General features: G+C 39.1%; 1 protein-coding gene across 1 annotated transcript in view; it reads right to left on the bottom strand.

Moving 5' to 3' along the window:
• Positions 1-5,829: 5,829 nt before the first annotated feature.
• crb2a (crumbs cell polarity complex component 2a) overlaps positions 5,830-25,099 on the bottom strand; it is a 47,975-nt gene continuing 28,705 nt past the window's right edge. Inside the window, exons 6-13 of the mRNA XM_005947894.3 lie at positions 24,850-24,963; positions 23,230-24,183; positions 17,210-17,772; positions 12,249-12,414; positions 8,736-9,606; positions 7,872-7,988; positions 7,548-7,674; positions 5,830-7,294 (exon numbers count right to left, since the gene is read on the bottom strand). Coding sequence (XP_005947956.1) covers positions 7,073-7,294; positions 7,548-7,674; positions 7,872-7,988; positions 8,736-9,606; positions 12,249-12,414; positions 17,210-17,772; positions 23,230-24,183; positions 24,850-24,963 — 3,134 coding nt within the window. The 3' untranslated portion in view covers positions 5,830-7,072. The remainder of the gene's footprint in view (positions 7,295-7,547; positions 7,675-7,871; positions 7,989-8,735; positions 9,607-12,248; positions 12,415-17,209; positions 17,773-23,229; positions 24,184-24,849; positions 24,964-25,099) is intronic.

The raw sequence follows: 25,099 nt of genomic DNA, 5'->3' as shown, positions 1-25,099 counted from the left end.
AGACATGTCCAGTCTGCCTGCAAATCTAGGTATAAAATGTACATTTAGTTCAGTGAATTCAGTTAAAGTGTAACAAAGTAGTTGTGTTAACTAGGTCATGTGAAAATCACACAGTGGATGAGATGCTGAGATGCATGAAGGTTAATCTTATGCACAAAGATCATCAACCTTCTGCAGGGTCAATAGCAACATGCCTCCATGTTCAACATACCAGTATTAAGCAATTGAGCATAATTTAGCTGGTATAACCACATTATTAAGTATGGAAACTGATACATATTTATGTTCAATATGTTAGGTTATATTTTGATCTCATGTTTACCACATATAAATCATGGTTCTGTGTTTAACAGTTATAACACATATCTTCCTACATTCCTCCAGATGGACACAAAACTGCCAAAATTGTAGCTGGCTCACGTGCACACACGCCACCAGAAAACTCAGACATTAGAGACATTCTACTACTCAAACTACATTTCCCATTTATATATTGATGAAATTTATATTTTGATTTCTCTTTGATTAAATATAAAAATGCTTTATCACTAGGAAATAGAGAAAAACTCTTGTTTTCGTCCCCTGGCCCTTTCTATCAGCTTAATCAATTCTCCCGCGGCACTGACTGCCCACACATACAAATCCACTCCTGCAGCAGTCCCATTGGCCTATTTTCCAGCTGGTTATTTCAGTCCATTTAAAACATACCTCCCGTCCATCAGATGTGTGGAGGTCATGTGGTACCTTCCAGAGGACTCCGAGAACTTGACAACTGTTGGACAAAAGGCTCAATCTATACCCTGTCAGGTGTCTGGCTTGGCAAAGGAGTTGAGCTAAGCTGAATTTCTGACTTCAGTGCAGCAGATCTGGCTTTTCTGGCTTGCATGTCACAGTCCTGGGTTGGTGACCTAGTGTTTTGTGTTATTATTAAGCTTTGATTTCATCATGGTTTATCATTATTAGTCTTTTGGTTTATGGTTCTGTATTTCAAGCTTTCTAGTTCTTCTTTGTTTTGTGATTTCTAGTTCTTGTGTTTTGTTCCTCTGCCCCTCATTTTTAGTGTAGGTTCTGTCTGTATCTTTATTTTCTTGTTCAGTTGTCATTGTTCAGTAGACATGAGTCATTCAGTCTCATGTCGCAGTTTGTTATTCCTGTCCCTGTGCTCCGTGTTCCCTCTGTTCAGTGGCATGTCCGTGCCTCTGTACCTGTCGTGTATTTCCTGTTTTAATTTGTTAGTCCTTGTCCTGTGCATGTTTTTTTCTCCAGCAATAAAGCCACCCTTAGTTAATCATTCAGTCTCCAAGTCCTGCATTTGGGTCATACATCCTGCCTGCCACAGCGTACCATGACATTGCACCAGCCACTTTATCTCTCCAATAATTCCATACCTGACCTGGAATGGGTCTACAGAGATGCTCCTGTGTGAGACAATACCAGCTACTGCTGTCCTCTCGCTGTGCAGTAATCCTGTGTGATGATTGTTGGGTCCTGCTCATTCCCTTTAGTACAATGGAGGATTCAGGTGTCTCCTCAAAATCTTCTCTCTGTATTTCCTTCTTTTCATCAAGTTGAGCTGTTCTTAACCCCTGATCATATTAGTCTTACCCAGTAGATAATGCAGGGTTCTGGAACTGATGCAGGCCAGGAGACTCGCCTTGTGCTAACTACGAAATCATCCAGATTAGAAAATCTCACCTATAATGTGCAAGTGGGGTGGTAAAATGCAGCTGAAGCGAGAGTACTGACAAGGAAAGAGAGAGCATATTTTGCCCATACTTGCTTTTCTTCATACACTACCTGTTAAATTCAGAATGGAATTTAAAATCCTCTCCTCTCGTACATGGTCTTGAATAATCAGGCCCCATCTTATTTTAAACTGAACTAAATTAAATTGGGCAGCACTGTGGTACAATATAAAGTGGCCTTCTGAAATGACCTTCAGAGCCAGAAGGTTCTGTGTTCGACTCCACCATTTGGCTGGGCCCTTTCTGTGTGGAAGGTGCATATTTTCTCCGTGCCTGTGTGGGTTCTCTCCGGGTACTCCGACTTCCTCACAAAGACATGCAGTTATTGGTTAGGTTAACTGGTGATTGTAAATTGGCCATAGGTAAGTGTGAATGGTTGTCTGTCTCTCTGTGTTAGCCCTACAACAGACTGCTGTCTTGTTCAGGGTATACCCTGCTTCTCACCCTATAGCAGCTGTGGCCAACTTCCCCATAACCCTGAATTGGATAAGCAGAATAGAATGGAATTGAACTGAATTAAAATTAAAGTTTATAATTACACCAGTCATGCTTTTTTGTCATGTAAAAGCTGGCATCATCAATTTCTTAGCAGTCTTGTCAAGGCTTGCTGTGTGGCTGGCAGAATTTAACCCAACTGGACTCCGAAACAGTTTTACTGCAGAGAATACAAAGTAAACACAACATAAGCCAGTTACAGATCATCCTGGAAAGGATCCTCTGTAGCCATGTGAAGAGGGACACACAGCTTGAGGGAGAACACAACAAAGGGCAAGGGAAGACTACCCCCTGAGCATCTACCAAGGTGGTTGCTGGCTATAGCTCTACCCCCTGTGCTACAACTAACTACCCCAATAACCATCCTGCCCTGTCCATTCATGTCCATCCAGAATTTTTTATTTACCTTTACTCTGTAGCATGCAAGAATGGATGCAACACTCTTGGTTTGAAGCAACCTATTGAAAGAACCTTCTGGTTCTTCATAAAGAACACCTTCTGTGTGATAAGTTTGCTTGTAGTGATGATGAGGATAATTTGCATGGATAAAATTAAAGTCCAACCCACGTTTTTTTTTTAAATTTCATCATTATAATGCATTGATAAAAAAATACTGACAAAAGTCTTGATGAATCCCTACTTCCCAGAGATGTTTTTTAAGTGCTACTGATCAATAGTTCTCCAGGCTTGCTGAAGATTTTGCTCAGGTTTTTCTTTGGACATGTGCTGCTTTTTCATTTATTTTCCATGTAGTCCTTGTACCTAACTGTTTTCAGAATAATGTTTTATTCTGAAAAAAGTATGATATGGATAATAGGGAAACTTTGTGGAGGGAACCTGGTCTTGTTAGGAGAGATGGCATCCATCCCACTTTGAATGGAGCAGCTCTTATTTCTAGAAATCTGGCCATATTTATTAACCAGCCCCCCGCCCCCACACAACACACCCCCAACACAACAACACAACAAAAAAAAACAAAAAACAAAACAAAACCCAAAACCCCCAAAAAACGTGACTATCCACAGTTGGGACCAGGAAGCAAAGTTGCAGCTTCTCTCCTCCTGTTATCCCCTCAAAACCCTATCCCCTTAGAGACTGTGTGAGCTCCCAAACACACAAAAAACAAAGCAAAAAAAAGAACAATACAGTATCCTCAACAGCACGAATGAGTAAAACAGTGAAATGTGGATTATTAAACATTGGGTCTCTCTCTTCCAAGTCTCTGTTAGTACATCAGTTAATAATTGATCAACAAATCGATTTACTCCTCCTCACAGAAACCTGGTTACAATAGGATGATTATGTTAGTTTAAATGACACCCCCGAGTCATTCTAACTATCAGAAACCTCAAAGCACAGGTTGAGGGGGCGGTTTGGCAGCAATTTTTCACACCAGCCTATTAATCAACCAAAGACCAAGACAGACTTTTACTTTTTTGAAAAATTCAAAACCAGTGTTATTTGCTTTCATCTATTGTCCGTCGGGCCTTACACTGAGTTTCTGTCTGATTTCTCAGACTTCTTATATGATTTAGTGCTCAGTTTAGATAAAATAATTATTGTGGGTGATTTTAACATTCATGTAGATGCTAAAAATGACAGCCTCAACATGGCATTTAATCTGTTAGTAGACTCAATTGGCTTCTCTCAAAATCTAAAAGAACCCACCCACCACTTTAATCACACTTTAGATCTTGATCTAACATGTGGCATAGAAACTGAACATTTAACAGTTTTTCCTGAAAACTTCTCTTGTCTGATCATTTCCTGATAACACTTAAATTTACACTAATTGATTACACAGCAGTGGGGAGTAGATTTCATCACAGTAAATGTCTTTCTGAAAGCGCTGTAACTAAGTTTAAGAATATAATTCATGTGCCGTTATCATCTTCAATGCCCTGTACCAACACAGAGCAGAGCAGCTACCTGAATGCTACTCCAACAGAGGTCGATTATCTTGTTAATAATTTCACCTCCTCACTACGTACGACTCTGGATACTGTAGCTCCTGTGAAAACTAAGGCCTCAAATAAGAAGTACCTGACTCCCTGGTATAATTCTCAAACACGTAGCCTAAAGCAGATGACTCGTAATCTGGAGAGGAAATGGTGTGTCATAAATTTAGAAGATCTTACTACTCATCACTGATTGAAGAAAATAAGAACAACCCCAGGTTTCTCTTCAGCTCGGTAGCCAGGCTAACGAGCCAACCATCCCTTTAACGTTAACTAGTAATGACTTCATGAACTTCTTCACAAATAAAATTTTAACCAGTAGAGAAAAAATTAGTCATAATCGTCTCACAGATGTAATATTATCTACAGCTAATTTCAGTACCATTGATATTTATTTACAGTCTTTTTTTCCCAATTGATCTTTCTCAGTTAACTTCAATAATTACTTCCTCCAAACTATGTCTTTTAGACACCATTCCTACAAGACTGTTCAAAGAAGTCCTGCCATTAATTAATGCTTCAGTCATGATCAACCTATCTCTAAAAATCGGCTATGTACCACAGGCCTTCAAGCTGGCTGTAGTTAAAACGTTACTTAAAAAGCCAGCTAATTATAGGCCAATCTCCTACCTTTTTTATATCAAAAATTCTTGAAAGAGTAGTTGTCAAACAGCTCAGTGCTAGGACCAATTCTGTTTACATTATACATGCTTCCCTTAGGCATACACTTTCATTGCTATGCGGATGATACAGAAGGTTATCTATCCATGAAGACAGATAACACACAACAATTAGTTAAACTGCAGGACTGTCTTAAAGTCATAAAGACCTGGACCACCTCTAATTTTCTGCTTCTTAAATCTGATAAAATTGAGGTTATTGTACTCTGCCCTGAAAATCTTAGAAATATAATATATAACCAGATTCTTACTCTGGATGGCATTACTTGCCCTCCAGTAACACTGCGAGGAACCTTGGAGTGATTTTTGACCAGGACATGTCCTTCAATGCACATATTAAACAAATATGTAGGACTGCTTTCTTCTATTTGTGCAATATCTCTAAAATTAGAAATATCCTGTCTCAGAGTGATGCTGAAAAACTAGTTCATGCATTTATTACTTTCAGGCTGGACTACTGTAATTCATTTTTATCAGGATGTCCTAAAAATTCCCTGAAATGTCTTCAGTTAATCCAAAATGCTGCAGCAAGAGTACTGACAGGGACTAGAAAGAGAGAGCAGATTTCTCCTGTATTTGCTTCCCTTCATTGGCTTCCTGTTAAATCCAGAATTGAATTCAAAATCCTGCTCCTCACATACAAGGTCTTAATAATCAGGCCCTATCATATCTTAATGACCTTGTAGTACCATATCACCCCATTAGAGCACTTCACTCTCGCTCTGCAGGCCTACTTGTTGTTCCTAGAGTATTTACAAGTAGAATGGGAGGGAGAGCCTTCAGTTTTCAGGCCCTCCCATATGAAAAAGAAATAGAAAAAATTTATAAAAGACTTGCATAAGATGTGGCCTGCTTCATATAGTGAATCATATAACATCATATACTTTCTCATTACTTTCATATATTGTTTTAGTAAGTATTCAAAACAAGTTTCATTTATATAATTTTTTATGGGATCTTATATCTGTTTTTATTCTTGTATGCTTTTCATACAAGTTTCACATAAGACAGATACAAACTTTATAAGATTTATATATATCGTTTCCATATGGGCTTCTTCTATGGAACCAGCTTCTATCTTGGATTCGGAAGACAGACAGACAGACAGACACTATCTTGACTTGACTGAATCCTGACTTAGTTATGATGCAATAGGTGTAGGCTGCTGGGGGATTCCCATGATGCATTGAGTATTTCTTCTTCACTCACCTTCCTCACTCACTATGAGTTAATAGACCATAGCTTCATATATGAAAGATATACCAAATGATCAAATTTTCTCAAATTTGTATGCAAATCAGAGACAGTTGAGCAGAACCCTTGGTTGATTTGAGACCGAATGACCCTAATATCAAAAATGGGATGTCGTTTTTGTTTGTTTGCTTTTTTTTTGAAAAAAACAAACAAACAAAAGAAAGAAAAAAAAAACCTAGGAAAAAAACCTTGACAGAAAGAAAATCTGAGCACAAGAGACAATGAAAATCTAGACTAGAATTAAAAATAACAGCAAACAATTTAACTTTATCTCTACTGTCTAAATTCTTTATAACAAGCATTCTTCCTGGCCAAGCAGTAAAAACCTCTAGTTGGCCTTTATTACATTTATAGATTTAATTAATGTGCATACAAGTGGACACAAATGTAAATAAATGTAATCTTTTACAAGAAAAAGCATTTCTAAAAATTGCTACAAAGTCCCATATTACCAGGAAAACTGAAAAATAAGTCATGTTGCCAAACATGTCTATCAGAAAAGAAAGAACAGTAAAGAGTTTTCTCAGAGCCATACTGTCTCCACTGGAGCAAAGTTTCCAGCAGCAGCACCACTGATGTGCCATGAACCTGTTGGACATTTTCCAAAGGTGACCATGTAGTGGAGAGCTTATTTGTCCTCTGTTTAGCAGTTTTGAGCATAAAAAACTGGCATGATTTCTGATAAGAGGGGGTCATCAGAGGATAAATTGATGGCTATGAGTTCCTGAAGTTCATAGGGCTTATTTCCTCAGATGATGAAATATGCACAATTTACATTGTCAATATATTTTTGTAGCACAGGTCTATAAGGAGGGGGCTATAACATCAGATGAGCCTGGACATTCAGAGGATCTAACAGTTTGACAGTGACAGCCCTGTGCACCTCCCCACAGCATCGGATCACCTCTAGCTCCCTTTATCGATTTGTGTTCCTGTCAGATCAGATGAGCCTCTCCTCCGGTGGTACTTTGAGCATGCTGTCCATCTCTAGCCGGGCTCCAGCTAATTCCTGAGCACTGGGGCTATAAGCGCCCTCTGACTGGCGCTTCTTCCTTGCTGTGAGCACTACAAAGGTCAAGCCAATAATCATTAGGAGAATGCACAGGCAGAGCAACGGGATCACAATTAGCAGCCAGGGGATTCCCTGTATACGGGCTTCTTTCTGCAGAGACAAAAAGTGTAGAGGTTAGGTCTTACTGATGGATGTTTCCATTACATAGTTTGATTTTCAGTCATTTCAAAATTAGAAAGATGTGAATCTAAATCAAGTTTATACTGCTGTTGTGAAACTTCATGTAAAATATGAAAAGTAATTTAGTTTGGGAAACACATATAATATATCATTCGTTAAATGTTGCAATTAAGTTATTGATCTCGTCTATCTAGCTCTGAAGAAGAAATTGAAGCGAACATACGTTACTGTCACAGACTGGACCACTGTAACCGGGCGGGCATTCACATACAAACATGTTAAAGCGATCCAAACAGGAACCTCCATTTCTACAGGGGTTAGACCCACACTCATTGATCTCCATTTCACATCTGCAAGACAAAAATTACCTGAATTACCAGAAATTACCTGAAGTCAACATTAACTGTTACATTAACAACTCTGAAGCTAAGTCATATTTATGGTTATATATTTATATATATCCCCTCTACCATGATATACATACACACATGTGGTATTACTTAAATTTAGTAACAGTTAGAGTAAAATGACTCAGATGTGAGCATACCTGGTGCCTGTGAAACCTGGCATGCATGTACAGTTAGCCCCCCACAGTCCATCATTGCAGACACCATCGTTTGCACACATAACATCTTTACCACACTGTATAGGAGGATAGACCCACCTGGAGGAAATAGTATTAGTGTTTATCTTGGCAAGATGTGCAGGAATTCTTAAGTGCATGTGTAGTGTGTGCTAAATCTACAATGTTATTGTCTTTTCAAACTAATAAACAAAAAATTGTAAAGAAAGACAGAAAAACAATAACGCTTCCTTGCATTTTTTTTTCAATTGTGAAGACAAATATGGTTTAAAATAGGGCAGATTAGTTGTGCTCTTAACTCACTCAGCACAAGCTGCTGGCAGCATCTTACATACACCATAGGAACAAAAGTATTTGGCAAAACATTTGAATCTTTCAATTTGAGTGTTTTCAGTATCATGGCCACATGTATAATATCAAGCACCTAGTCATACAATCTGCCTTTACAAATATTTGTGAAAGAATGGGTCATTCTAAAGAGCTCACTGAATTTGAGCATAGTATTGTAATAGGATGCCAGTGCTGCAACAAGTCATTTCAGGAAATTTCTTCAAGATCAGTGATCCATAATCACTCATAACTACTAATATTGCAAAGTGGTTTTAATTCAGCCATAAAGTGGATGACCATATAAAACAGAGTAGGATTGGCATTAACATCAGCAAAAAACATCAGTCTGCAGGGAGTTTTATGGAATGAATTTCTATGGCCGAGCAATTCCTCTAGGGGTAATGCACAGGTGGCCCAATACTTTTGTGTAGTTTGGCTTCACTACAGTTCACCTTTAACTACAGGGAATAAACAAATGATCAATTAGTGAGAACTCACTGGCAGTGTGGGCCCCTGTACTCCTTAGGGCATATGCAGGTGTACATGTTGGGTCCATCCTGACAGATTCCTCCATGTTCACAATTATGATGCTCACACTCATCAATATCTTCATCACAGAGAGTGCCAGCATATCCCAGGTGGCAATTGCACTGAAAACCAGCCAAGTAGTCCTTACAGCTTCCATGAACACAGGGCTGAGATGCACAGTCATCAGTGTCCATCTCACACTGGTCTCCCTCCCAACCAGAGTTGCAGATACATCCAAATTTATTAAAGAGGTCTTCGCACGTGCCTCCGTTTAGACATGGATCTGAATCACAAACAGGGGTACCAGTGCAGCCCAAATAAATCTTTGGTTTTCCAATTAAATGAAACTGAGAAGGTTGTGGGGCCTTATAATCATCCACAAAAGGAAGGTAAACTCCTCCGAGCCTCACTGCACCCATGCAACCATTGAAGCTCTCTGCAAGGGCTAGTAACGCCCCCTTCTGATTGAGAAAGCGAATACTACCTGTGCGCTCTGGCACACTGTTAGCATCTGTGATTCCATCCACAGTGATGATCCAGGGGGAGGCTTTGCGGTCCTTTTCAGTCATGGAAATGTTCACGCGGTGCCAGCTCCCGTCTGCAACCTGACGGACGCCTGTAAAGGTCAGAGGCTCAAAGCTGTTGCTTAGCTGGATCTCCACCCGGACTGATGAGTCCAACAGACCCACCATTAGGAGATCAGAGCCCCAGGAGGCCCTCAGGAGCACAGCATTTTCTGACCGGGTCCTCAACTCCATGTATATGTTAGTGACAGGCTCAACCAGGGACCCTCCAGAACTGTACTGCACAGCGTTGTTCTCAAATGTGGCATTATAAACACCTAGGAGTCAAAATGAACAAAATGAACAATTTTTCCTTATTATTTCAAAATATGGATGTCATGTAGAAGATATTTAATGGGAAACTCCAAATTGCCTGTAGATTTGAAAGTGAGAGTGAATGGTTGTCTGTGTCTATGTGTTTGCCCTGCGACAGACTGGTGACCTGTCCAGGGTGAACCCTCCCTCTCGCCCTAAGACAGCTGGGATAGGCTACAGCCCCCCCACCCCCACCCCAATACATTGAAAAAAAAAACAGTTTAGGAGTGATTTTTTGGATGTGCCACTGCTCTCTGTTGAGTGTGGGAGAAACGTGCTTGCACATAGACACATGGACTGAGATGGACCTTATATGTTTACCTCCCTAACTCACCTCCAGTAACATTACAGGTTGTGTGAACACTGTGCAAACTACCCAGAGAGTGTTCTTCCTGTATCTGAGCTAGTTACCCTGGACACTGATCTTCTTTTGCCCAGGCTTACTGCTGAAGATCTTCTCCCTGTGGCTGAATCAGTTACCCCTGAGTCTGGTGATATACTGACCTCTGCAACACTTGATTCAGAGGGTAAGCTCCTCCTAAACCATTCCTCTTAGCTTTATTTTTTTAGCCAGTACCATTGATCCATATGTGCATTTGCTAATAGTAAATCATCTTTAATTCTTAATCAAAAAATATAATCAAAGTATAAGTCTAATCAATATGTTGAATTACAAATGTAGTTTGAGTAATGACAATGATTCTAATGTCTGAATTTTGTGTGTGTAGACATGATCCGGCTTTCATCGTGGCAGATTTATGCCTTTGTGTGTCTGAGACTGGCTGCAGGAATGTGAAAGATAGGAAATGTGTGTCTGACACATCATTATACATAATTCTGAACATAGAGTCATAATTAAATGTGATATTTCTGATAGTTAATCGTACTTAACTACTTAATACTGATCAGAATATAATCAGGTATAAGATTAAGCAGTAAAATGAATACAAAAATATAATCTATGAAATTAATAACAGGCCTCTCACTTAGGTTTTGTGTAGAGTGGCCTTTTTATTCCGTCATAGCCTTCGAGGCTGCATGTGTATGTGTGCACAAGAAGGATTGGGAGACTTTAACATATATGATTTAAAAAATAAATTATGCTCAGCATATTGTAATTCACAAACACAAGTGTTTTCAAGATAAAAAGTGTGATTGAGCTAATGAAAAATCTAGTTGAAGTTAAATAGCATAAACTAAATGAAACATGAGGGAAAGTATATTGACATGTGATGGAATTAATGATAAATCTTGTTAAAATACAACACAGAAAAAAAAATGTAATGAAGGGATTTCAATTGTGTTTTAAATCATATTGAAGTAAGAAAGAGAGAAGGAAAAAGGATGATAAGGTGTGGCAATAAATTGGCAACAACAGTGATAGGATGTCACAATGTGTGAAGCAAGAGGTAATCTCAGAAGACGTGATATCCAAAAAAGATTTTTTCTTAGATGATTATACTTTCATAGGCAAGTATTAGTTAGCTTTTTATTCGCACTTTGAGAACTATAGTCATATAGGAAAACATATTGCAGTATTTGTGACTTATATGGCTTTTTCATATAAGTACTGAAAGTAATAGACAATTTTTATTGTCTGTTCCTTAACCGATTCAGTGTTAAGTGTGAAATGTCAAAAAATAATGAAATACAATGTATTGCCAAAAGTATCCACTCGCCGATCTAAATAATTGGAAAGTAAAGTGTCGGACACACACCACTACACAGTGTAGAACCACTCGACTCTGGAGTCTATCTGGCAATCCAATGGGCGAGGCTGGGTATGGTGGTTGCCAAGAGAACAGTACTTGTCTGACTGCACAGGGCTGAGTGTAAAGTTTGGTGGAGAGGGATTATGGTGTGGGGTTGTTTTTCAGGAGTTAGGCTCAGCCCCTTAGTATCAATGAAAAAACTCTTAATGATTCATGATACCAGGATATTTTGGACAATTTCATGCTCCCAACTTTGTGGGAACAGTTTGGGAACAGTCTGTTCCTGTTCCAACATGGCCGCACACCAATGCACAAAGCAAGGTCCATAAAGACATGAAGACCTTGACTGGCCTACACAGAGTACTGACCACAACTCGACAGAACCCCTTGGGATTAATTAGAGCAGAGACTACAAAGCCGGGCCTTCTCGTCCAACACGAGTGTCTGACCTCACAAATGTGCTTCTCAAAGAATGGTCAAAAATTCCTATAAACACACTCCTAAACATTAAGGAAAGCCTTCCCAAAAGAGTTGAAGCTGTTGTAACTGCAACAGGTGGGACAGCATTATATTTAATGTCACTTGAGATGTCACTCAAATTTCATATAGGTAGATAAACAAATACTTTTGGTAATATAGTGTATCTAAGAATCTGGTTTCGGATTTTGTGCTAAAACAGTTACTATTATTACTATTTATTATTTTGCAATAATATTTTATCTTTTTTGTTAATTATCTGTTGGACAAATAAACTAATTATATTTATTCTTTACTTTCAGCCCTTGGTTTTTGTGTGCCTAGGGAAACAAGAGAATCTGCCTGGGTGGTAGGCGAACAGAAATATATATTTTTTGCTCCATGGCATAATAGGAGTTGAAGTTTTATAAACTTACATTCATATCCATCAGGTAGATCCACACAATGGCCACCATTGACACATGGGTGGCTGACACACCACACACGTTCTTTGCAGGTCTTCCCAGTGTATTCCTCAGGACAAGAACATGTAAAATCGTTGAATGTGATGGTACACCATCCTCCATTTTGGCAAGGCTTCATCTATAAAAGGAAGCATGCAGATTACATTTTTGTAGAACAATGAACTGATATGGAAATAATCAATTACATTTTATTATTTTATTCAAATAATTTTATTTACATAGTGCAAAATCACACCAACATTTGGTTTGATCAATTACGGCCCTACAATAATACAGAGAAAAGACAGAAAATCTAAACAATAAGATGACCTCCTATAAACAAGGGCCTTGGTGACAGTGGGAAAGAAAAACTCCCTTTTAGCAGGAAAAACCTCTGGCAGAACCAGGCTTAGGGAGGGGCAGTGATCTGCTGTGACTGGTTGGGAGTAAAGGGAAGAAAACAGGACAAAGGCAGTGGAAGAGAGACAGAGATTAATAATAACTAATAATTAAATGCAGAGTTGTGTAAAAACACAAGGGGTGAGAGAAGGAGAAACACTTCAGCCCCAGCTAGGCCTATTGCAATGTAACTAAGGGAGGATTTGGGGTTACCTGATCCAGCCCTAACTATATGTTTTATCAAAAAAAAAACAAAAAAGCTGAATTTTAAAAGCAGAGAGGGTATCTGTCTCCTGAATCCAAACTGGAAGCTGCCTCCACAGAAGAGTGGCCTGAAAGCTGGAGATCTGCCTCCCTCTACTTTTACATACCTCAGGAACCACAAGAAAACCAGCAGTCTAAGAGTGAAGTGGTCTTTTTGGGTGATATGTTACTTGGATGTCTTTAAGATAGGATATTTTATTATTATTATTATCTGATTATTCAAGACCTTGTAAGTGAGCAGAGTGTCACAGGCTGGGTGAGCTGCGGAAAAATTCCACTGGGTTCCTGATTCACCTGTGTCCACATTACTTAAGACCTGCGTTGACGTCTCTTCACCATCAGTTTGTCAACTAATCCAAGTTGGTAACAGGCTCTCACACTCTCTCACTGCTATTGTTTCTAGTCCTTGCACTTCCCTTGTTATCTTGTGCTGCAGTTTTCTGGTCACATCTCAGCTCTGTTCTTCAGCTTCGCTCACTCCTCGGATTCCCAGTCACACTCATTGTTACTGGGAAAACTTCCTGCTCAACACCCGCCTGCCCTCCTGCCACCATTGCTCACAGGATTTCTTGGAACCCAGGGTAGTCATTTCTCTCTGTTCAGCTCACCTGGAATTTCACCTCCTCCTCTTAAAGTACCTCTGACTCCACCTGCAGCACAAGCTATTCCCTCTTTTAAGATCCACATTCACCTGGAGAAGTTCTCATTCACTCATTCATTCACTCTAACCTCCTTTTCCCTTTCCGTTCAGTGCAATAACTTGTATTACCTGCCACGACTCAGTCCTCCTCACTAGTCCTCCCAGGCCCAAACCCTCATCCATCAAAGTTAAATGTTGTGTTCACTTTAAGTTTGCTACTTTTCTATGCCAAGTTATTATTCTGTTTGTTGCAAAGATAATAAAGTCTATTAAAACTACTTCAGCTGACTCCGCACTTGGTTCTGCACTTCGGTCCAGCTTCATGTTGCGGGAATTGCCGTCTTGTGTGTGACTGGGTGCAGTAAGGAGTGTATGTGATGTGTGTGTGAGCATGCGCATGAAGGAAACGCGGGGGAGCGAAAGAGAGAAAAATGGAGAGAGTGTGTCATGGGTAGAGAGGGCGACCGGGAGCAGCGTTCTAACGGGCTACAGGCTATGCAGTGTGTTTTCGAAGTGTGCAGTACTGTTATTAAAGCCTCATCTCTTCAGTACTCGCCGAGCCCTCGGCTGATTTCTGTCTGCCTCACTACTCCACAAAAGTGAAGGGAGTTAACCCCGAAGGAGGACAAACTTCGGCCCTGGAGGAAGCATCTCCCCTCGTGTCTCCCGACCACGGTCAGGGGACTGAAGGCGAGGAATGGTTAACATTCAGTACAGGCCTTTGGCCCCCTTTGACACAGAGGGATTTAAAATTTGATTCTGGATTTAACAGGGAGCCAATGATGTGAAGCCAGTATGTGTGAAATATGCTCTTTCTTTCTAGTCCCTGTCAGTACTTTTGCTGCAGCAATTTTGGTTCAAATGGAGGCTTTTCATGGAGTTTTGGGGAAATCCTGAAAATAATGAATTACAGTAGTCCAGAAGTAATAAAGTAATATTACTAGTAGTAATAAATGCATGGAAAAGCTTTTCAACATCACTCGGAGAAATTTTAGGTCACTTTTAAGACTTTCCTGCAGTTTAAACTAATTGGTGTGTGTTATCTGTCTTCATGGTTAGATAAAGTTGGGTGTCATCGACATAGCAATGGAAACGTATGCTATCCCTTCTAATGATACTGCCGAAGGGAAGCATGTATAATGTAAGAACAACTGGTCCTAGCACAGAACCCTGTGGAACTCCATAATTGACCTTAGTGTGTGAAGAAGACTCTCTAAGCCTCTAAAAGGATTTACAAATGAACAAATTGGAATCTATTACATAGACATGATTCAAATCACTGCAGTGCAGTGCTTTAATACCTACAGCATGCTCTTATTGCTGTAATAAAATATTTTGGTCAACAGTATGGAACGCTGAGGTCTTGCAGGACAAGCACGTGAAGGTTAAAAATGATCCTAGAAGGATCATTTTTAACCTTCACTAGCACTATTTCAGGACAGTGATGAGCTCTAAAACATGACTAAAACTCTTTAAATAAAACATTTCTCTGTAGCTGTTTTGTAATTATTCTTTCAAGAATTTTAGAGATAAAAAGAAGTTAGATTGGCTTGCAGATATCCAGTTTATACATGTAAATGGATAGTCCTCTTCACACAGCTACTTTCTTCAGTCACTTTTTTTTCAATCTCTGTGTTTATACACCTCTCTGCATTTAATTATTAGTTATTATTCATTTCTCCCTCTCTTCCACAGTGTCAGTGTCCTGTCTTCCTCCCCTAACCCAGCTAGACGTTGCAAATTGCTGCCCCCCTCTGAGCATGGTTCTGCTCGAGGTTTCTTCCTGTTAAAAAGGAGTTTTTCCTTCCCAATGCAAAGTGCTTGCTCCAAGGGGGTCATATCATTGTTGTAATTTTCTGTTTTCTCTATATTATTGTAGTTTGTTTGTTTTTTTAACTAAAGTGTAAAGTACCTTGAAACTTGTGATTTGGCGAAATATAAACAGAATTTAATTAAATTGAATGCTAAGCTTATTTATGGAGTTCCACAGAATTAGGCGCTATGACATTATACATGCTTCCGTTAGCAGTGTCATTAGAAGGCATAGCATGTATTTTCAATACTATGCGAATGATACCGAAGATTATCTATCCATGAAGCCAGATAACATACCATACAGTTTAACAAGTAGTTAAACTGCAGGAATGTCTTAAAGGTTTAAAGACCTAAATTCAGATAAAAATAACCTAAAATTTTCTGGTTCTAAACTCAGGTTATTGTATTCACCCCTAGAAATCTTACGAATATGATGTCTAACTAGTTGTCTACTCTGTATGGCATTACCTTGACATCCAGTGACCCTGTGAAGAATCCTGAAGTCATTTTTGGCCAGGATATGTCCAATGCGTATATTAAACAAATATGCAGGACTGCTTTCCTTTTATTTGTGCAATATCTTGAAAATGAGAAACATCAACCAAGGCAGCCCTACAACATCCAGTGCCTTTGGGAACTCAGGGCGAACCTCATGCATCCCAGCCTGAAGGCCTGGCAGAGAGAGCCTTGTTCAGCTTGCAGGTCCTTCTTCTGGGAACCAGCTTCCAGCTTGGATTGGGGAGACAGACACCCTCTCTACTTTTAAGATTAGGCTTAAAACGTTCCTTTTTAATAAAGCAAATATTTAGGGCTGGATTAGATGACCCTGAATTTTCCCTTAGTTACACTGCAATTGGTCAAGGCTGCAGGAAGCTGTTTTCATGCCATATGTCAGAACAAAATCCAGTGTGATTAAAATAATGTGTGGTTTCTTTTACATTTTGAGAGAAGCCAGTTGAGTCTAATAATTGATAATTGACTTAATGCTGTGTTGAGTCTGTCATTTTCAGTATCTACACAGATCTTAAAATCAATAATTACATAACATAATAACAATAATTATTTCATATCACATGAGCACTAAATCAGGGGTGTTGATTCATATAAACCAACGTAATCATCTTACTGTAGCCAGTTTTCTGTAAGGCAGAATAAATCAAAGAAAGGTTTGTTGGTCGATTAATAATTGATGTACTAAGAGAGACCTAATCTTTAATATTAATGGGGTTTCAGGGGGATAACTGGAAGTGATGAGCTACAGAGAGAATTGCAAGACTGCAACTCTGCTTTCTCGTCCTGATTCTGCATAGACACGTTTTTGAGGGTTTAATAAATTTGGCCAGATTTCTAGAAATGAAAGCTGCTCCATCCAAAGTGGAATAGTGGGATGGATGCTGTCTCTTCTAACAAGACCAGGTTTTCCCCAGACGTTTCCCAATCATCTACCAACATGAAGTGAGAGCCGCCCAGAACTGTTGGCTTCGGACTAGTATCAAAATGGTCTGTGTTTCATTTATAACACTTTCCCCTTTGGGTCATATTTTAACAAACCATTTTGGCCTAAATATCACCTCATTAGTTTAGAGATGGTTTAAGGAAAAGTGTAACCTGTCTTTTTATAATAGCAGTTTACTGATGTCCATTAAATACATCATAAGCAGACAGTTAAGTTACTTTTTCAAAAAGACAATAGTTACACACTCACTGAGAACTACACATCCAAACAACATGAAGGTGAACAACATACCTAAAGGTATTTTTCACAAGAACACAAAGACACAAAAGAATATAAAAAGATTTAGGAGGTTTGTCCTACCTTGCAGGTATTGTCACTGACACATCCCTTCTTTACATTCTCAGAATAGGTTAATGAATAAATGTCCACTTTATTTAAGGTGTTCCAACCATCCACATCCAAATGCACGGAGTCTAAACGAAGATCCTGAAGACAACCTTTGAAACGTCCCCCCCAGGTATCAGAGGGCCATTCCTTTGGAAGTCCTCCCACATAGGCCTGATCTCCACTGTTAACACTAACTTCAGGGATCTCTCCCATTCTGTAGCGAATTCCCGCATGCTCAAAGATGACCTGTCTGTGTTGCACTTCCACCTGCAGAAGCTGCTTCTCACCATTAGTCACAAATATTGGAGCTGTAAGTGGAGCACTACTTGGCAGAGAGCTAACAAAAACCCTCCCCATGCCCAGGTAAACTGAGAAGTAGGCCTCCTCTGTGGGCCTCCTCAGCTGGAAAAGCAACCCATCTGGCTTTAAAGAGCGCAGGATGAAAGACACACTGAAGCTGCTCCCGTGGCTTTTAACAATATCATATCCACTGGAACTCACTGTGTCTTCATGGTTGTAGGTCCACCAAGAAAATTCTGTCAGGGAACAATAATTGAACTACATTAAAAACATCATGTACACCTCTGCAACAATGCCCCAGGGTGTTCCATTAATAAAGTCCAGTTATATTTTATGTTTAGCACACATCTAAGTTAAAATGTTCTGTAAAAAACATGTACACCTGGATGTCTGTAGTAAAAGTAGTAAAGTCTACATTAGGTGATAGCAAGGTAACTGGACATGTATTTGTGTTGTCATTTCTGTTTTTCTGACCACTCAAAGCACTTTTACACTAAAAACCATATTCACTCATTCATACAGATAGTTTATACATAGCTTTCAATTTCACTGTAGTATTATTGGTAAAAAAAAAAAAAACCCTGGACCCCAAAACACGAACAGACAATCCCCTATGAGCAAGCACTTAACAACAACTGGAAGGAAGAAATCCCTTGCAACATGAAAAGCCCTTCAGCAGAACAAGGCTCAGTGAGTGAAACTGTAAGCTTTACCAAAAAGGAGTCTTAAGCCTAATCTTAAAATTAGGCAGGGAATCTGGTAACTGGTTCCACAGGTGAGGGATCTGATAGCTGAAGGTTCAGCCTTCTATTCTGCTTTTTGAAATGGCAAGTAACCCTGCACTCTGAAAGCAAAGTCCTCTATTGGCATAATATGCTACTAAGAGGTCTTTAGGATAGGGTCTGATTGTTTACTTTGTATGTGAAGAGAAGGAATTTAAATTCAATTGTTTATTTAAGAGGAAGCCAATGAATAGAAGCCAGTATAGGAGAAATAGGACATCTTTCTAGTCCTTGTATTCTTATGGTGACATTTCAGGGAGAGTTGAGCTAAACCTAAACCTCCAAGTTGTTTGTTGGACTTCTGTACTAATCACAGTTTGTCCATAACAAACACCATGGGGAGCATGGTGGATAGGTCTGGTGTAACCAAACATAGAGTGAGGGTACATTGAGAGTGTCTGACAGAAGCCCCATGAGATTTTTGAATCACACCACCAACACAACTTTATGATGGAGAATAGAGAGATTGAGCCTGAATGGCTTGTGTTAAATGCCGAGACAGCAGTACAAAGCTGTGGCCTGTCGTGGCAGTAATCCCCTGAACAAATGATGGACACCAGAGGTGTGAGGGACCTATCAAGCGAAGTAGGAATCAAGTGTGGTGAGTTTGTGGGTCTCCAGAGTTGGAGGCGAGTTCTGCAGATGATCAGATAACATTTACTCTTTCAAAAAATGTTGAGATAAAAGGAAGATTGGAGATTGGCCTATAATTAGCTGAGACAACTGGGTCAAGCAATGGCTTTTTAAGTAATGGTTTAATTACCTCCACTCGAAGGCTATAGTATGTTGCCCATTTATAAACAGATTAATCATGGCAAACATTTAATAGACACATTGATGGCTTTGAAGAAGATATTACTGAAGTTAGCTCAGAAAGTTTAAACGGAAAGAAAAAGTCTAAATAAACATTAGTAGTATTGAAAGTAAATGTACGTAATGATACATCTAATTCAATTCAATCCAATTTTATTTATAGGGCACTAAATCACAACAACAGTCACCTCAAGCCACTTTATATTCTAGAATAAAACATACAGAGAGAAACCTAACAATCATATGACCCCCTATGAGCAAGCACTTTGGCGACAGTGGGAAGGAAAAACTCCCTTTTAACAGGAAGAACCAGACTCAGGGAGGGGCGGCCATCTGCTGCGACCGGTTAGGGTGAGAGAAGGAAGAAAAGACAAAATACACGCTGTGGAAGAGTGCCAGAGATTAATAACAAGTAGAGTTAAATGCAGAGAGGTCTATTAACACATAGTGAGCGAAAAAGGTGACTGAAGAAGAAATACTCAATGCATCGTGGGAATCACCCAGCAGCCTACGCACATAACTAAGGGATGATTCAGGATCACCTGATCCAGCCTTAACTATATGCTATAGCAAAAAGAAAAGTTTTAAGCCTAATCTTAAAAGTAGAGATTAGGCCCAATCCAAAGTGGAAGCTGGTTCCACAGAAGAGGGGCCTGAAAACTGAAGTCTCTCCCTCCCGTTCTACTTTTAAATACTCTAGGATCAACAAGTACGCCCGCAGTTCGAGAGTGAAGTGCTCTAATGGGGTGATATGGTACTATAAGATAAGATGGGGCCTGATTATTTAAGACCTTGTATGTGAGGAGCAGGAGTTTGACTTCAATTCTGTATTTAACAGGGAGCCAATGAAGGGAAGCCAATACAGGAGAAATATGCTCTCTCTTTCTAGTCCCTATCAGTACTCTTGCTGCAACATTTTGGATTACTTGAAAGCTTTTCATGGAGTTTTTAGGACATGCTGAATGAAATGAATTACAGTAGTCCAGCCTAGAAGTAATAAATGCATTAACTAGTTTTTTTAGTGTCACTCAGAGACAGGATGTTTCTAATTTTAGAGATATTGTGCAAATGGAAAAAAGCAGTCCTACATATTTGTTTAATATATACATTGAAGGACATATCTTGGTCAATAAAATAACTCCAAGGTTCCCCAAAATGTTACTGGAGGCCAAGCCAATGCCATCCAGAGTAAGCATCTGGTTAGATACCATATTTCTGAGATTTTCAGCGCCGAATACAATAACCTCAGTTTTATTTGAATTAAGAGGCAGGAAATTAAAGCCTGTAGTTTAACTGATTGGTGTGCATTATCTGGCTCGATGGATCGATGTTGGGTATTATCTGCATAGCAGTGAAAATGTATGTTATGCGTAATAAATGGCCCTAGCACAGAACCCTGTGGAATTCCATATTTAACCTTAGTGTGTGAAGAGGACTCAATTTACATGAACAAATTGGAGCCTATTAGAAAGATATGATACAAACCAAAGACCTTATAATTTCTGATGAATTCATCTCGCTGTTGTTGGGATTACCCCCTCCTGAGCAGCTCCCCAGCTTGGTCCTACTATCCATCCCTGCTAGTCTTGATTCATGGCCATGTAGACTCCACAATTATTTGGGACTCTAGTGCCCTTTTTTCTTTGGGGTGGTTCATGTTTTGGGGGTTTAATAAATTTGGCCAGATTTCTTGAAACAAGAAGGTGGGATATATGCCATCTTTTCTAACAAGACCAGGGTTTCCGCAGAAGGTTTCCCAATTATCAGTAAAGCCCACATCATATTTTGGACACCACTCCGAGAGCCAGGAATTTGAATGTCACTACTGGTCCGATTGGGGAGGGGACCAGAAAAGAAGAGTCTGACAATATATTGTATTATTTAATTTAGTTCAGTTAATTACTGTTAATTACTGTCTTGGAGCAACTGTAACCACGTAATTTCCTCAGGGATGAATAAACAAATAAAAAAAAAAAGAACAAATAAACATTCATTTTAAATGTCTCTGATTGATTTAACAGTATTTCATTATTATGGGAATTACTGTTTCATGAAATTTCCGTTTATCCTTTGCTAACAGTTTCAGCGTTTCTTCAGCGCCTGCTCTGGCCCCTGGATGACAATTAGTAATGGTTGCTGGTGTCTCTAGTGTCATATTTCTTAAAACTGAATTGCCAATAACCAGAGTTTGTTTCTTGGTGGGTGTGCAGGAGTTCTGTTTAGGGCTGCAGCTCCAGAGAAAGAGAAATGCTGTCTATGACCCACAGAACACCATCCACAGTCAAGCACAGAGTTATATTATGCTTTAGGACTATTTTTCTGGTAAGGGTAAGGATCTGGTGAGGATGATTTTACCACAGTGAGAGGACAATAGTTGGGGCCATGTATCATGAAATCTTGCATAAGAAACTCCTTTCCTCAGCCAGAACACGGAATGGATTGTGAATTGGTCTTCCAGCATGATAATGATCACTTACCATTAAGGCAATAATGCAGTGGCTAAACAAGAAGCATATTAACCTCTTAAGCCCCAACGCCCCCTGATACGGGGGCAAAAGGCAGGAGATCAGTTAGGCTTGGGGCTTAAGAGGTTAAGGAATGGAGTGACCTAGAAATTCTCCAAACCTTAAACCTATAGAAAATCTGTGGTGGGAGCAAAAGCTTCAAGTTGCCTTCAAGTAGAGTTTCTGTAAAGGGGAGTAGACCAAAAAGGTTTTCTCCACCTGGTCATGTTTTGCTTGTGATTCAAATACGTATTTCACTCAATAATGTCTGCTGAATGTGTTTTTTCTTGATATTTTCTTTCTTGATATTGGTTGATATTTTGACTCTCTCCATGAAAATAAAAGGCCCATAAAAATTTGAGACTGTTCTTTATAAGTGAGGAAACTTAAAAATTCAGTAGGGAATCAAATAATTATTATTCATTAACATTTTCATGGACACCAATTGGAATGTTATTATTATTTAAATGTAATATAAAAATAAAGTGCCCAACAATAATTATTTTGTCTATTCTGGTCAAAAGATGATAAGTGTCTATACATGTCGCCACTGGTTACATTTCAGCATTACATTTATAGATCTGTCATTGATTCGACTGGATATCACTTGAATATCACTCCAGTAATTCTTCCCCAGCTGTTTTAAATTGGTTTTAACATCTCCTGCTGGAGCCCATGCAGCTGGAAGAGCTAGAGTGTACTTTAGCTTCGTATTTCTGAGTATGGCGTACATAGATATGCTTAAATTAAGTATTTTAAGGAGAAATGACACAGGGAAAAAGTATTGAACACACAAAGAAAGTTGGGTACAAAAAGGCATGGAAAGTCATGACATCAGCTGAAATCTATTGCTATTAAATCTATTACTAATCTAATTACTATCAGTAAGTAGAACCTCTCACCAACAAAAGCTTTTGTACCAAGTGTTTCAGTAATTTTAAAAATTTCAGTTAGCATGTTTAATATTTTTCCCTGTGTTATTTCTCTCACATACACTATGTATATATACCTTTTACATTCATATCTCTTTGAAACTGAAATCAAATGTGAATCTCAGGCCAGCAAAATTAGCATTTAAAAAATAAAATGGAGACAGGTACTTTTCAAAGGAAAACCATATAATCAACATAAAGTGATGTCTGTCTGTGTGTGGTTTACAAAGAGCTGGTCTAGTTGTCAGCTGGTCTAATTTCCTTTAAATTCACATTCCTTCTTCAGTAATATGAATTTGAGTTCCTTTAAACTGACTTTTATTTGCTTATTATTTTAGCTGGACTATCTCAGGTTTTAGTTTTAGTTTTAATCATTATTGTCTGTGAAGGTTCTCAGTCATCCAGATCATCGTAGTCTAAGGAAATTTAATCATTATTCTTTACATAATCATTATTATTCTTTATAAAATCAATGAATTTGATTTCTATTTTTTTTAGAAGGTAAAGCAAAGTAATAGGTAAGAGGAATGTATAAATCCCTTCAATTACCCCCCCAGTGGTTCCCCATATATATTATTACAGGCTTTAGTTTCTGGGAAATTGGGATTACAACATATAACAAGCTTGACAAGGAAAGATTTGCCTGTGGTAAACATTTTTACCTTCAGAACAGTTTTCACCGTGGAAGGGACGGTAGCAGTCACACTGGTAACTGGTCCACAGGTCCACACACCGTCCATGGCCATTGCAGGGTTCAGTATTACACCATTCAGTCTTAGTACATCCCAGTTCATGGCCTTGGTCCTCTGGAAGTGTTTGTGGTAGAATAGGCTTAGAGTCAATCATCAGGTCTTCCATACACCCAATGAATCCTGCACCACTTTTAGAGTACTCTAAAAGGTCCTCTGGTGCTCCGCCTATATAAATATGAGTAAAGGCTTCAGAGAGCTCGAAAGGTGGTTCACCTGCACCACTATCTATAACTGTGCATCCATCATTGTCACAGTCAGGACCTTTCAGATTTAAGACTAGACCTTCCTGAGCCATAAACACGTGAGCGTCCCTCCATTTTCCATCACTAACCAAGCCAGGAAATATTACATCCAACTCCGATTCCTCAGAAGAGGCTTTTGCATGAAGACTACCATTCACAATCTCTAGAAAGAGGTGGTTGTCCACATCCCCTCTGAAGAAGACCAACATATTAGATATAGTTGTCCGGAAGCGAAGCTGTATCCCGAGACCTTTGTGAACATGGTGGTCAACTTCCCGGCGAATTCTTTCTTCTACAACAACTTGAATGTGAATAAATCCAGGAGTGGAGAAGGAGAAAGTTGTTCTGGTGGAGCATTTCTCATCTAGGAATCCATGAGGGCACAAGCATGTGTGACCATGTTCTCCATCCTCTAGCCATGGATGGCAGGTGGCTCCATTCTGACATTTATGGTCAACGCAACCAAGGAGTTTCAAATTACAGTGACGACCTCCCCAAGGAAGGTCACCTGCAGCTGCCTCAGGACAGTGACAGGTGTAGGTGGCCCTGCCATCTTCACACCAGCCACCGTTCTGGCAGGGCTGGCTCTCACATTCATCAATGTTCACTTCACACAACTCACCTGGAAGGAGAAAATTGGTGGTTAGATATGGTGGAGGTAGATGACCACCTGATACTGTGCTGTATTAGAAAAAACAGAGATGGTAAACGGACTGGTTCTTATATAGCGCTTTTTTGTTTTATCTGAAGACTCAAAGCGCATTACACAACTTATACATTCACCCATTCACACCAGCACTTTCTTTCTAAGTGCTTCCTATCTAACATTCACACACATTCATACATGCATTGGAGAGCAGCATGGGTTCAGTATCTTGACCAAGGGTACTTCTGGTAACCCAGAAAGTGACCTAGATGAGTAGTCCAGACTTATATAAAGAGGTTTAAAAGATGAATAATAAAGATTAATCGTAAAAAAAAAATATATAGTAAAAAATAGAAAGTCGTGTAAAGGTCACACACAGGAGTATATTCCTCATCTTCAAGGTGAAAATCCCAGGAGACAAAGACTTTTTTTCATTTGTTTGTTTTTAACAGAATTGAAATCCAATGTTGCTTAATTGTGTGCATGTATTACTAATTTATTTTTATAAGAGAGAATGGTTTGCAAGATTCACCTTTTGTTTAATTCACTATAAACTAGGAAACACAGACACACTAATACAGAATTTAAATTCTGAGTGTGACAGGGAATTCTGTCTCTGTATTACAAGATTATAAGACCCACCTAAAAATCCAGCAGGACATGTGCAGGTATATCCATTGATCTTGTCTTTACAAATGCCTCCATTTTGACAGGGTTCAGATTCACACTCATCAATGTTGACAGAGCAGTTCTCTCCTGTTATACCAAACAAAATATAACATTATCAGTAGTTTTAATATCTATCTATCTATCTATCTATCTATCTATCTATCTATCTATCTATCTATCTATCTATCTATCTATCTATCTATCTATCTATCTATCTATCTAT

The sequence above is a fragment of the Haplochromis burtoni genome, unplaced genomic scaffold, assembly GCF_018398535.1.
Source record: "Haplochromis burtoni strain Fernald_Lab_line unplaced genomic scaffold, NCSU_Asbu1 Contig_548, whole genome shotgun sequence".
Classification (NCBI taxonomy): Eukaryota; Metazoa; Chordata; class Actinopteri; order Cichliformes; family Cichlidae; genus Haplochromis; species Haplochromis burtoni.
Note: the sequence above shows the minus strand (reverse complement) of the source record. Positions and strands in the feature narration are given on the sequence as shown.